At 34.1% G+C, this 12,080-nt stretch overlaps 1 protein-coding gene across 3 annotated transcripts; it reads right to left on the bottom strand.

Annotated features, from left to right (window-relative positions):
* Window positions 1–8,716: 8,716 nt before the first annotated feature.
* Window positions 8,717–12,080, bottom strand: LOC108193743 (protein arginine N-methyltransferase 1.1). 3 transcript variants are annotated; one of them, XM_017360551.2, is made up of 9 exons: window positions 11,824–12,079; window positions 11,729–11,739; window positions 11,470–11,625; window positions 11,203–11,266; window positions 10,976–11,118; window positions 9,920–10,007; window positions 9,715–9,830; window positions 9,401–9,548; window positions 8,717–9,147 (listed from the first exon to the last, which is right to left on the bottom strand). In XM_017360551.2, the coding sequence occupies exons 1-9, from the start codon at window positions 11,963–11,965 to the stop codon at window positions 8,942–8,944; spliced, it is 1,074 nt and encodes a 357-aa protein (XP_017216040.1). In that variant the 5' UTR covers window positions 11,966–12,079; the 3' UTR covers window positions 8,717–8,941. The 3 variants fall into 3 exon arrangements, with proteins under 3 accessions (XP_017216040.1, XP_063938321.1, XP_063938322.1); XM_064082251.1 differs by having other exon boundaries at window positions 11,729–12,080; XM_064082252.1 differs by lacking the exon at window positions 11,729–11,739 and having other exon boundaries at window positions 11,824–12,015.

The raw sequence follows: 12,080 nt of genomic DNA, 5'->3' as shown, positions 1-12,080 counted from the left end.
TGATTTTTAGAAATTTATTTAATATATCTTTGTAGATAACCATAATACATTTAATCTTATTATATTATAATTTTTAAAAAGACACTTCATAAAATCTTAAAATTTACATCTCATGTAGGATTAGAAGGTATCAGCTAGTTGCTCCATACAAATCAGACATACCCATGTATATGAAAATTTGGAGGCATAAGGGTTGGAACTAGGGGCGTAATCGAGCCGAGCCGAGTCGAACACTGCCAGGCTCGGCTCGAGCTCAACTGAAAAGTTCGGGGCTCGGGCTCGAGTTCGAGTTCGACCGATTCTTTAATTTCAAGTTCGGAGCTCGGCTCGTAAGTAGTTCGATAGGCTCGAGTTCGGCTCGAAAGCTCGAATCGAGTCACTAAATATTGACAAAAACTTGAAATATGATTGGTTTGGCTCGAGTTCGATTCGATTAAATATATGAATTATAAATAAAATATTAAATATATTTGTAAATATATATTTATAATAAAATAATTAAAATATAGTAGAGGCTCGATAAGGCTCGCGAACCTTACGAGCCGAGTAATCTGAAGCTTGAGCTCAGCTCGGTAAAACATTCAAATAGCTCGAGCTCGAGCTCGGCTCGATTATTACCGAATCAAACTCGAATATTTTACGAGCCGAGCTCGAGTAGCTCACGAACCGTTTGGTTTGTTTACACCCCTAGTTGGAACCAATAGAAGAAATTGACCAGCCTACGGAATTTCAATCAATACTCTGTAATATTTAACATATCTTATTAATTTCTCATTTCAATAAAAAGAATAAATATTGTCAAGGTACCACATAGAATACTTAGCAAAATTCATAAAATAACATGTACACAATGCCTTATGTTCTTCGTTATTCATATAATAGTTCTTATTAGAACAATAAATATAACAAATAATAGAATTCGAAGGAACTAAATGCATAATATCAAACACCGAATGAAATACATTTTAAAATACGCTAGATTATTAATAAACTTTTCCAAATTAAACTATAGTAATAAAAAGATGAAAAGTATACTCATTAGAAGTTTAGTATTCATGTATTTTAATCAAAAATATACTAGTTCAATCCGGTGTGGAATGTATATATTATGAGCTCAATGAATTAATAACATGAATCACAATAAGTGTGAGATATTTGAATATTGATGTCAGAGGGGATCTAACATTGCACTTCTTCTCATTTAAATTATTGTGAGATTAAAAATTGAGGAATATTTCTATCACAAAAAATAACATGAGAACTATGTATTAGAATGTTAAATAGCAAGTGACATAATTTAGTGGCATATAAATGATTAGTAGGTTGGAATGACCATTTTCCATCTCTCATAAAACAATTTATGCAATGGAGTTTATTGGATTCCATAATGTGATTGTTGAACAAGTTCAATAGCGGAAAGTAATCGACTTACCGTTCATGCTAAATTTTAAATTGGAAGATTAACCAATGTGATAGCTAATGTAAGCCATGACCTTGTGTGTAGAGCAGCTAGGGTTTTTGTGAAAAACATTTTTTAAAACCTTAACCCTAAAATAATACATGATTATGTATATATAGGGGAGGGAGAGATATGGGTTCAACCCTAATCGATTTTGGGCTTCTCAAAACCCAATACGATTTCAGTTTTAATATTAAATTCGAAATTCTATATATTTTATTAAGACCAGCTCAATTAAACAATTTATTTCAAACTTAATCATTTAATTTAAATTCGAAATTTAAATTAAAACTCCTTTTAATGGTTCTAAGTGTGTGACCTTTAGGTTATTATTACGTTGGCAATAATTTTAATATCCAATTATAAAATTATAAACAATGAGCAACATCTAGTGATACATCATTGTTACCCAAGTAATAATAATAATTGGTGATCCAATTAAACCTTTCCTGTATAATATAATCCCTTCAACCTCATATTATAGATCAAACTCCAGGCATGCATTGTGTCATCCTTTATAACGTTTAATCTGGGTTTCCTTGATCAATGAGTAGACTATTAAAACAAATTAACATTTGAGCACGGCCATGCATTTTATAGTCTCACTTCATCAAGAGGCCAATAATATCAATCCTAAAATAGGAGGGTTAAATCCTATATCTATCATTCATATTTCTCATTCGATTCATAGTAGACCCAATATCCACCTTTATCATCACACAGTTAAAGGTAATTTTGAATGTAATCAAAATATGTTAATACTCTTTGAGAAATATAATGATTTCAAGTTAGAGGATCATTACATCATTATCACAGTGAGAATTTCTAATGACAATTATTAACATGTAAAATCTCACGGTAGGTCATTCTAGTGCCCTGCATCGATACATGCACTTATGTTCTTGACTTTAGTATCATCATACCTATGACCAATGAGATGTGGTTATCAGTCAACAAACATACTAGTCTTTGTGCATCATTATTGTCCCTAAATAAAATTACCTGACTAGGGAAGTTTAGGAATAGAATACTATTCATACAATCTCATTTTTAAGTCACGTACTTAAAGATATATAACACTTATCAGAATTCCAAGGACATTTATATTATACTTTCAATTTATTGCACAAGAAATAGAGACACAATAAATATTTATTCAATAATCAATAGAACATAATCCATAACTGTTTACAATAAAACATAATAGTATTGTCTCTAGGAAACCAATACTAACAATTGCCCACTTGTACTAGAGTCAATCTCTGATGTATCTAATACCCATGGAACTAGTATGACCTTCGTTCTTTTTCGACGACAAAGCCTTGGTCAGTGGATCTGCAATGTTATCATTTGTATGCACTTTACATATATGTATATCCCCTCGAGTATTAGTCTCTCGGAGAAGGTGGTATCGTTTGAGTAAATGCTTATTAGTTTGGGAATGAGATCTTGGTTCCTTAGCATGCAAAATTGCTCCATTATATTACTGTTATAGTACAAATCTATCGGATCTGCTACGGAAGGAACCAAATCAAATCCTGTATGAAATTTCCGAACCCAAATAGCCTCCTTGGCTGCTTCACAAGCAACTATACACTCAGCCTCCATTGTAGAATCGACAATCGTCTCTTGCTTTGAACTTTTCCAACTAACAGCACCTCCATTTAGACAAAACACAAACCCAGACTGAGAAATCAAATCATCTTTGTCTGTTCGGAAACTAGCATTGGTGTAACCTTTTACAACTATCTTTTCTTCTCCTCCATATACCAAGAATTGATCTTAGGTCCTCTTCAGGTACTTAAGAATATTCTTGACTGTTGTCTAGTGACCTTCACCTTGATTAGACTATTATCTACTCGTCATGCTCAAAGCATATGAGACATCAAGAGACGAGTACTTATAATTGCATACATTATAAAACCAATTGCCTAGGCATATGGAACTTTACTTATACGGTCCATATCATCCAATGATTAGGACTATTTTTTTTCGAGATCGATATCCCATGAGACATTGGGACGTATCCCCTTTTTGCCTCTTGCATCCCAAATTGATGTAGTACCTTATCAATGTATGTACTCTGACTCGGGCCGATCAGTATTCTTGGTCTATCTCTGTAGATCTCGATCCCTAATATATAGGTCGCATCGTCTAAGTCTTTCATTGAGAAATTCTTACTCAACCAAGTCTTAACAGCTTGCAAAAAAGGTATGCCATACCCCATTAGTAATATGTCATCCACATATAACACTGAGAATGCCACATATGTCATATCCCATTAGTAATATGTCATCCACATATAACACTAGGAATGCCACATGGCTCTCGCTAACCTTCTTGTTAACACAAGGCGCATCTTCATTTTGAATAAATCCAAACTCTTTGACTGTTTCATCAAAATGAATACTCCATCTCCTTGAGGCTTGCTTCAATCCGTATATAGATCGACGCAACTTACAGACCATATTAAGAAATTTCGGATCGACAAAACCTTCAGGTTGTGTCATATACACATCCTCTTCTAGGATTTCATTAAAGAAGGCGATTTGACATCCATCTACTAGATTTTATAGTCATAGTAAGCAGTTATTGCAAGCAAGATCCTGATGGATTTGACCATAGCAACTGGTGAGAAGGTTTCATCATAGTCAATACCATGAATTTGTTTAAAACCTTTTTTGCAACTAGTTGTGCATTATAGGTCTGAACATTTCCATCCATGTCGGTTTTCTTCTTGAAAACCCATTTACACCTTATAGGTTTAACTCCCTCGAGTAAATCCACCACAGTCATAGTAAGATCCTGATGGATTTGACCATAGCAACTGGTGAGAAGGTTTCATCATAGTCAATACTATGAATTTGTTTAAAACCTTTTTTGCAACTAGTTGTGCATTATAGGTCTGAACATTTCCATCCATGTCGGTTTTCTTCTTGAAAACCCATTTACACCCAATAGGTTTAACTCCCTCGAGTAAATCCACCAATAAACTATCATCTTCAGAACATGTGGTTGAAAAGGTTCACGCTCTCCCTGTTTGCGAGCATATAGTGCTTTACTCGAGTCGAACCTTTCTTGACGAACTTGTCCATCAAACATTCTTTGAAGGTGTTCAATCATCTCACAAGCATCCCTATCAGCATGAGGCATGCAACATCATTCGCATCATCAATATTCTTCTGATAAGCATTTTGTTGAGCACGAGTTGCATTCTCAGCATGAGGAGCTGGAGAAGAAATTTCAATGACATGGAGCTTTCGCTCCTGCCTGAGGGCAATCCTCAAATTCCTATGCCAATCAAGGACGTTGGTTCCTGTCAGCTTGTCCTTCTCATGTACTGATCGCACAAAAAAGTTATTTGTGTTGTTTGCCATTAGATATCTACAATGTTAAAATGCATAAAATAAATTAGTATACGGAGGTTAAATTAAGTTCAAGTGATTATCATATACATTCATAACATATATCTCCCACTATTTTCTTCAAATCAATAGCCCTAACTATTAATTCGGAAAGCATCTCTTTAGATCTTTCTAGTGAGCCAAGATCCATATTTCATCCATGTTTTAAGTTAGCGTGGGTTAATACTCTAAACACATGACTATTTAGGTAAACAACATTTGTCAATTAAATCAAATTTAACTCTTGGATATTTTGGTGGAACAACCCCTTGCACATATTTATCTAATAAATCTCACCAAACTCCATGCTTATAAACCCACAATCCTATTGTGATGGTTTAGTTAATTCAGACCCAATAATCAATAACTAAGTACATTTACTTATCACGTCTTTCCATAATTGATGAATGCACTTTGCTTTGGCAAACCTACTTTTCTCAATCTAGATCTTGACGAGTATTAATCATCGGAAGGCATCTGATTAACTTGATATTTTATTTGGGGATTATATTAAAACGGCCATGATCTTATCATAAAGAGATCCTCAAATTTTCCTTAAATTAAATATTTCAAATCAATACTCTTTAATTGGTTGAAAACCCGACCCGAGGTGTTGGCACAATGGCTATACTTAAGAACCCCAAATCCGACGAAATCTTCCTCTCATTAAATACCGAAAATCCTTAATTAATTCTGTGTTTCATAAACACAAGAATCTCACGGTTGTTGTAAAATTTCAAAATCTAAAGTCGTTACAGATTTTATCTTGTTTAAAAAAGCATCGCATGGTGTCATATCTAATTCATACATTTTAATCTAATTAAGCATGCATCACTATAACTGCGCATATATATCATCATCTCATGCATCATATATATAAAGTACAGTATGTAGACATGCTTGGTTATGGCTTTTGTCCTACATGATCCTTTCAAGCTAATGAAAGAATCTAGGTCAATCTATGCTGGAAAATATAAAAACAATTACAAGTACTCATTCTCCTTGGTTGCTCCTCCTTCTAGATCGTCTTTCAATCTTCAAGTACATAACATTAAATTATTGAATACAACCTATACTAATGTACTTACATAAGAAAATCCAGGTTACATTCGAGATTAAAGAATCACAAGAATGAAGAACACGAAATGCAAGTCACATTTATAAAACCAAAACCATAAACCATTAATCTAAGGATCTTAAGGCCATAACCACCACCATGCTCAAGTAACAATTAAGAAAATAAAAATATACACAGCGGGGGTCCGGGGGCGGCAACAAATTCAACGTAGTGTTAAACTTCTACTGCATCAGTTAACTATCTCATTTTCAGAAGTGCTTGTTTCTAGATTGTGAATGATAATTCTTGATCAGAGTTGCACAGCTCTAATGGTATGGCTTACAACCCTTGCAACAAAAAGGATTACTAATTTAGATCTTCATTTTTTAATTCAAGTTATTAAATTCTATTTCTTGTGCAGGTCTATATTGGGCAACCTAATGCCTTAGCTGAATTTGATGGAGCTATTGATGCTTTATACTTGGGCGCTTGTGTAAGAAAGACGGATAGTGGTAAGGTCATTTACTATTTATAATTTTTTCTAGTTGATGTATTAATTAGTTGTCAATTAGTAGTCTATGTTTTAATTCGAAAGATCATCATGAAGATGCATGGGCTGGAGATTACTGCACTAGCACTAAATTCACTTGTCCATAGCTCTGAAGAGAAAGATAGGGTCACCCTTAGTAATAATATATTACTCAATTAGTTGTTTATTTCAAAGATGCCAAGGGTTTTGAATATTTTAGTATCACTGTGAATAGAATAATGGGAGATATCACATTACCTTCCTGTAATTTAGTATGAGCTTTGTTGTAGTCAAAAGTCATACATCCATGACACTCATTGATGGGCTAAGCCTGTGACTAGTAGTAGTGGTCATTTTTTAAACCATTAGCATTGCTGAAGCTATTAATTCTTCCAAGTCTAGCTCATATGAAGATTTGAAACATGGGACAACACTTTAAAATTCTTGGAGATTTAAGCATGAATAGGATTTTTATGTGCCAAAATAGATAAGTCTCATCAGATTCAAAAGATGCTATGAAATACAAGATAGTTGAAAAGCCAGAGCAAAAGAGGAACTAAAATAATACTACTCAAAGTGAAAGTTCTTTGCCATTATAAGAGCAATTAACATCTAATTAGGAATTGAATTTGTGTTGTTAATTGAGAGGTTAAGTATCATTTCTGAATAAGGGGAATTATCCCTAAGTCTTCAGTATTAGAATCCTGAGTGTTCCTAAATGGGAGAGTGGTAGTTCAAGCACTTGCTCCGAGGGTCTGGGGACTTGGTCCCGAAGTTGTGGATGATATGGTGGTTGCTAGATCAAAAGGAGTAGTTTGTTTTTCAGAAGTGACAACCCCTCATTTAAGCGATAAAGGTTACACTGCTCTTCATATCATACCATGTGTATTATTCATGATTGACTTCTTCCCACAACAAGCACCAAATTATGCAAATCAATACCTAGATCTATGATTGTCCAACAATATATATGGATCAAACCTAGATCGACGATCGTCAAATTATAAATCAAGAACCTGCGCTAAGCGGGGTTTTTGGACCGATCAATACCAGGTATGTCTAAGATCATCTCCAACCATTAAAACCCCTTAACTAAAAGATGAGTTGGCATACTAAAAATACAAAATTTTAGTCAACAATTCGAAAAACTCAACTCCAACCATACCCAGCTGTTGTCTATAATTTTAGCCAACTTCTTATGGATGGCTAAATTTGTCGAACCTTTACAGGTCTGTAGGAAGAAAAGAAAGATTGCACATCATTTATTACCATATTGAACTGATATATTCTATTTTAAAAATCTAAAATATTAATAACATACTATTTTTAAATTATAGCCAGCCAATATAGCCAATAGCATTGAAGCAAAATGCCCTACAGGTTCAGCAAATTTTACATAATGTCTTATATGTCCCATTTAGCCAACTATTATAGCCAACGTCGTTAGAGATGCTCTAAGGTATAAAGTACCTACTTATCTCAATGTGTATTTAAAAATCAAGTTGAGATATACACCCTCCATCCCTTTTTAGTTGTCATCTTTGGTTTTGTTCCGGTCGAATTGACCAAAGTTTGACTTATATTTAATCAATTGAAAAAATAAAAAAAAACATTTCACCGGAAATAATTTTTAATCTATTTTAAGATGCAATTTTCAGTTTTTTAAAATAATGAAAGAGTGACTTATAATATTTGGTCAAAAGTTAGTTAATTTGACCAACAAAAATAGAAATGTGATAATTAAAAAGGGACGGGGGAGTAGTTCTTGGTTGTCGATTTGGAAGAAGTGTAGAAGTTAAATTCGGATTATGTTTAGGTTTCTTGACTAAAAACCATTCCTCTGGCTTAGGGGGGCTTACTTTTTTTTAAAAAAAATGATATTTTATAATTTTTTTAGATATAAATGTTAAGTATATTCATTATTTAGTAAAAAAAAAACATACTCATTTCAGAAAAAAAGTATAATTTTGTATATTTTTCTAAAAAATAAGGTTAGTCAAATAGCCATCAATGTCCTATTTCGATTTGACAACTTAAAATTCACTCAGTCCAACTGTAGCTTGCTTTTTGGTCCGACAAATCAAGCTCTCTGCAAATGTCTCAAGTTGTTAAAGCTTTAGATCTCAATGGCCGGACCATTACTGGACCCATTCTTTTTCTTCAAAAAACCTGAAATAGGACATCAATAAAAGGGACCCTTGGGTTCATTTTTTTAGGACATTCAGAAAAGGAAAGTGGTTCGTACAAAATTTATATGGGACAGGGAGTAAGAAGTGAAGCGAACTTGGGAATTGATCTCGAAATGTAATGAACATTCATGTACAATTAGTTACATCACAACTCTTAGATAAATAAAAGAGAACCAATTGGTTCATGTCACAAAGTCAACTGAAAGAAACATATAAGCAACCCCAGATCTGATGCAACAAAGATTCACTTTCCTGTAGGAATGAGTTGTCGGAATTAGTCTACCACAAAGGAAAAAGATTAGATTAGCGCATTTTGTATGATTGAGTCCTTGAGATCAGACTGCGTCGACCGTTTAATGAATACTTAATAGTAATATCAATATCACGAGGATTTTTCGTGTTCTGTGACACAGCCATGCTCCCAACTATAGTCTCTCCTTGACATATCGTGAGCACATCATCAAGGTATAGAATTGTTTGCTTCCAGTGTGTAGCCCTTGACCTCGGCCCTGCCCAATGAAATGTTATGATTTAAGATAAAATGCATTACATTGCACTATATAACAAATATTTATCCCTGGAACTGCTATAGAACCTATATATCTTGCACTCGAAAGAATCCCAACTAATCAAGAAGACAGCTAAAAACAAATCAAACACTTACAAATTGAGTTGCATATGTATTTAATGCTTATTTATTTATTTTTTTACAACAGCTTCTTTAATCAAATTACGTCGAATAAATTATGTAAAAAGGCATACCTGTTGAAAAGCCCGTCAGCTTATGGCACTGAGTGAAAGAGACATCAAAGTATGCTACAAGAGCATGGATGTAATCGTCACGCTCTGCCACTAGCTTGAAAGGAGCAGTGAAGGTAGCATCCCTTGTCATCTTTGAAATATCCATGGTCTGTACAAACATATATTGAGTCATTCTTCAGCCCTCTCCCAAAAGAAAAGCCAAAGACAAATAGAACCATAATTACAAGTAGAACAATAGTTCCAGGACCAAAAGTAGAAATATTTAAATACTACGCCATACACGTAAATACTTAAAATTTTCACATATTCCTAACCTTGAGCAAAAAGCAGTCTGTGACAATCTGATTCTGGTTGACTATGTCAACAACAGGTTCTGCCAGGGCTTGTTTTCTGATGCAGCTCATATCAAAGCCATACACTTTCTTCCAAACTGAAGTGACCAAAGCAATGTCAAGAAAGTAAATAATTAAGTAATGCAATAAGAAATACCATGACATATGTTTGAAGTGGTAAACTCACAATCAATTTTTTCTTCCTTGTAGTCTGCATCCTCTATAGCTGTTAAATAGAGTGAAGAGCTATCAGGCAGAACAAGTCCATTGCCAGTCTACACAGAAACAAGGAAGTTTATATAAGATATAACATTCTCTTATGTTTATAAATAATATAACAGGACTTTTCCCTTCTGCCGTCATGTTCTCTTATGCTTATATATATTAAAAAAAAAAAAAAGGACTTGTTAAATGTTAATGACACTTGAGATTAGTTCAAATAATAACATATGCTAAAAAAAGTCCTATTGTCGCAGGACTCAGATACGCATGTAAACTTGCCATTATATATTGAACTTTTTAAGAACCATGGATCAAGAAGACAGAGCCATGTATCCAATATTAATAATTGTAACAAAAGACAGTCCAGGTGTACAAATGATTTAACAAAATAATAAACTGAAAGGACAAATACTTTAGCTATATAGCAGCTCCCGATACAACAACAAAAAGCCACAGACGATTTTACTTCCCATACACACCGGACACAAATTTGTAAAATATAGAGTAGCATCCGTATTTCAGAGCTTTCTGATGAAACCATACCACCTAATAAAGAATGAGAAAAGGCTATTATAAAAATTTAAGCAGTGACCATTAACAGAATGATATGAAGACCTGTTCAGTAGTAACAGCAATTCGCAGTGCGGAAACAATACCTACATTGTTCTTGGTAGAAGCACAGAACAAACACAATTACATTATGGACTACTTTTACTTAAAAGAAAGAGTTCAAATTACTAGGTGCAGTATAAAACTTAAGGTCTTGTATAATATGTAGTTGAATATGTGATGGTTTATTCAGAGACCTTCAGGAGTTTTTTAAACAGACTGACAACTTTATGTGCAGAGTCTCACCGATCTTTTAGAGTAAATTTAAGAGTTTTAAAACATTATAATGTGATGGATACGAGAAAGAACATTATAAATTTTAAGTCTCCTACTGCGGTGAACGTCAAAGCTCTTAAATCCTAATACACAAAACCAGAATTATGAGTAGTACGAGAAAAGGACTTGGACTTACTAGCCACTTATCCCGGGCAAACAAGACGGTGCTCAACATGTTCTCATACAGCAAAAAGTAGCCCATCCATTCAGAGACAATTATATCAACTTGAGCAACTGGCAGATCAATTTCTTCAATCTTCCCCTTCAAAACTGTTACAACTGTACGCATTGATGAGAAGAACGAATCAGTTGAAAATTAAGTACGGTCTAATTACAGCTGTCAAGTAAGTATGAGGTTGGTACCATTCGAATAACCATTTGCTTTAACAATCTCTTGTGCCTTGCCAGCCATGTGGGAGCACTCAACCTATACTTAGAGTAGCTTAAGCTGTCAATAATATCCTCGGAGATGCTACTATACATGTCCAATTAATAGCAAAATGACAATTGTAATGCAAATATGCAATGCTGTAACGTATTAGTGTGTAATTGAGATCCTGCAAATACATTTCATTTCAATAGACTAGTTGGTAATACAACTAACAAAATGTATGATTCCGTAATTCGCACCGCGTAAACATGTTTTGCCCCTGCTTTCGCACAAAAGAGGGATAAAATTCCCGTGCCAGCACCTACATCCAGAACAATCTTGTCCTTGAAAAGGAACTTATTCCTATAAATCACATTTTGGTAAGTTTTCGTTCTCACGACATCCTTTAACATTTCCTGCAAATACAAGAGATCAAAAGAGTATATAATAGATATCAAGTAGAACGAAGTAAATTCGTTACACAAAAGAAAAGCAGGTCAAGTAATTTGGAGCACTTACTTCATGGATACCTGCGAAATAAATAGAGGAAAAGCAGGTTAAGTTGAAGAGGAGTGAGAAATAAAGAGGAATAATGGAAGAGATGACATATATACCGAAGTGAGAGTAGGAGTCGAAGTAATAGTCGGCGCTAGTTTCGTCATCGGAAGAAGAAGCTGCTGCTGCTGCTGCTGCTGCTGCTGCTGCTTTATCCATGTTCTGATTGAGGTTATCTTGTTTGTTTTGCTGCGTTTCCATTTCTAGGGTTTAAGTGGGGTTTGGGGTTTAAGATAAACGGTTAGCATTCAAAGTGGAGTTGCTAAGATGAGTGAAAAAAATTATTTAGTGGACTTTCTTTATCCTTTATTTTTCT

The sequence above is a fragment of the Daucus carota genome, chromosome 7 (assembly GCF_001625215.2).
Source record: "Daucus carota subsp. sativus chromosome 7, DH1 v3.0, whole genome shotgun sequence".
NCBI classification, from domain to species: Eukaryota; Viridiplantae; Streptophyta; class Magnoliopsida; order Apiales; family Apiaceae; genus Daucus; species Daucus carota.
This window is presented reverse-complemented; position numbering and strand designations above follow the sequence as displayed.

What these genes read in the sequence shown, in the direction of transcription:
- LOC108193743 (XM_064082251.1), bottom strand. Translation starts at nt 11,965, where the DNA reads ATGGAAACGCAGCAAAACAAACAAGATAACCTCAATCAGAACATGGAT. An exon ending in TTGCCCGGGATAAGTGGCTA is followed by an intron (nt 10,008 to 10,975) that starts GTAAGTCCAAGT and finishes GTTTCTGTGTAG; the next exon opens with ACTGGCAATGGACTTGTTCT. An exon ending in CAGACTGCTTTTTGCTCAAG is followed by an intron (nt 9,549 to 9,714) that starts GTTAGGAATATG and finishes ATGTTTGTACAG; the next exon opens with ACCATGGATATTTCAAAGAT.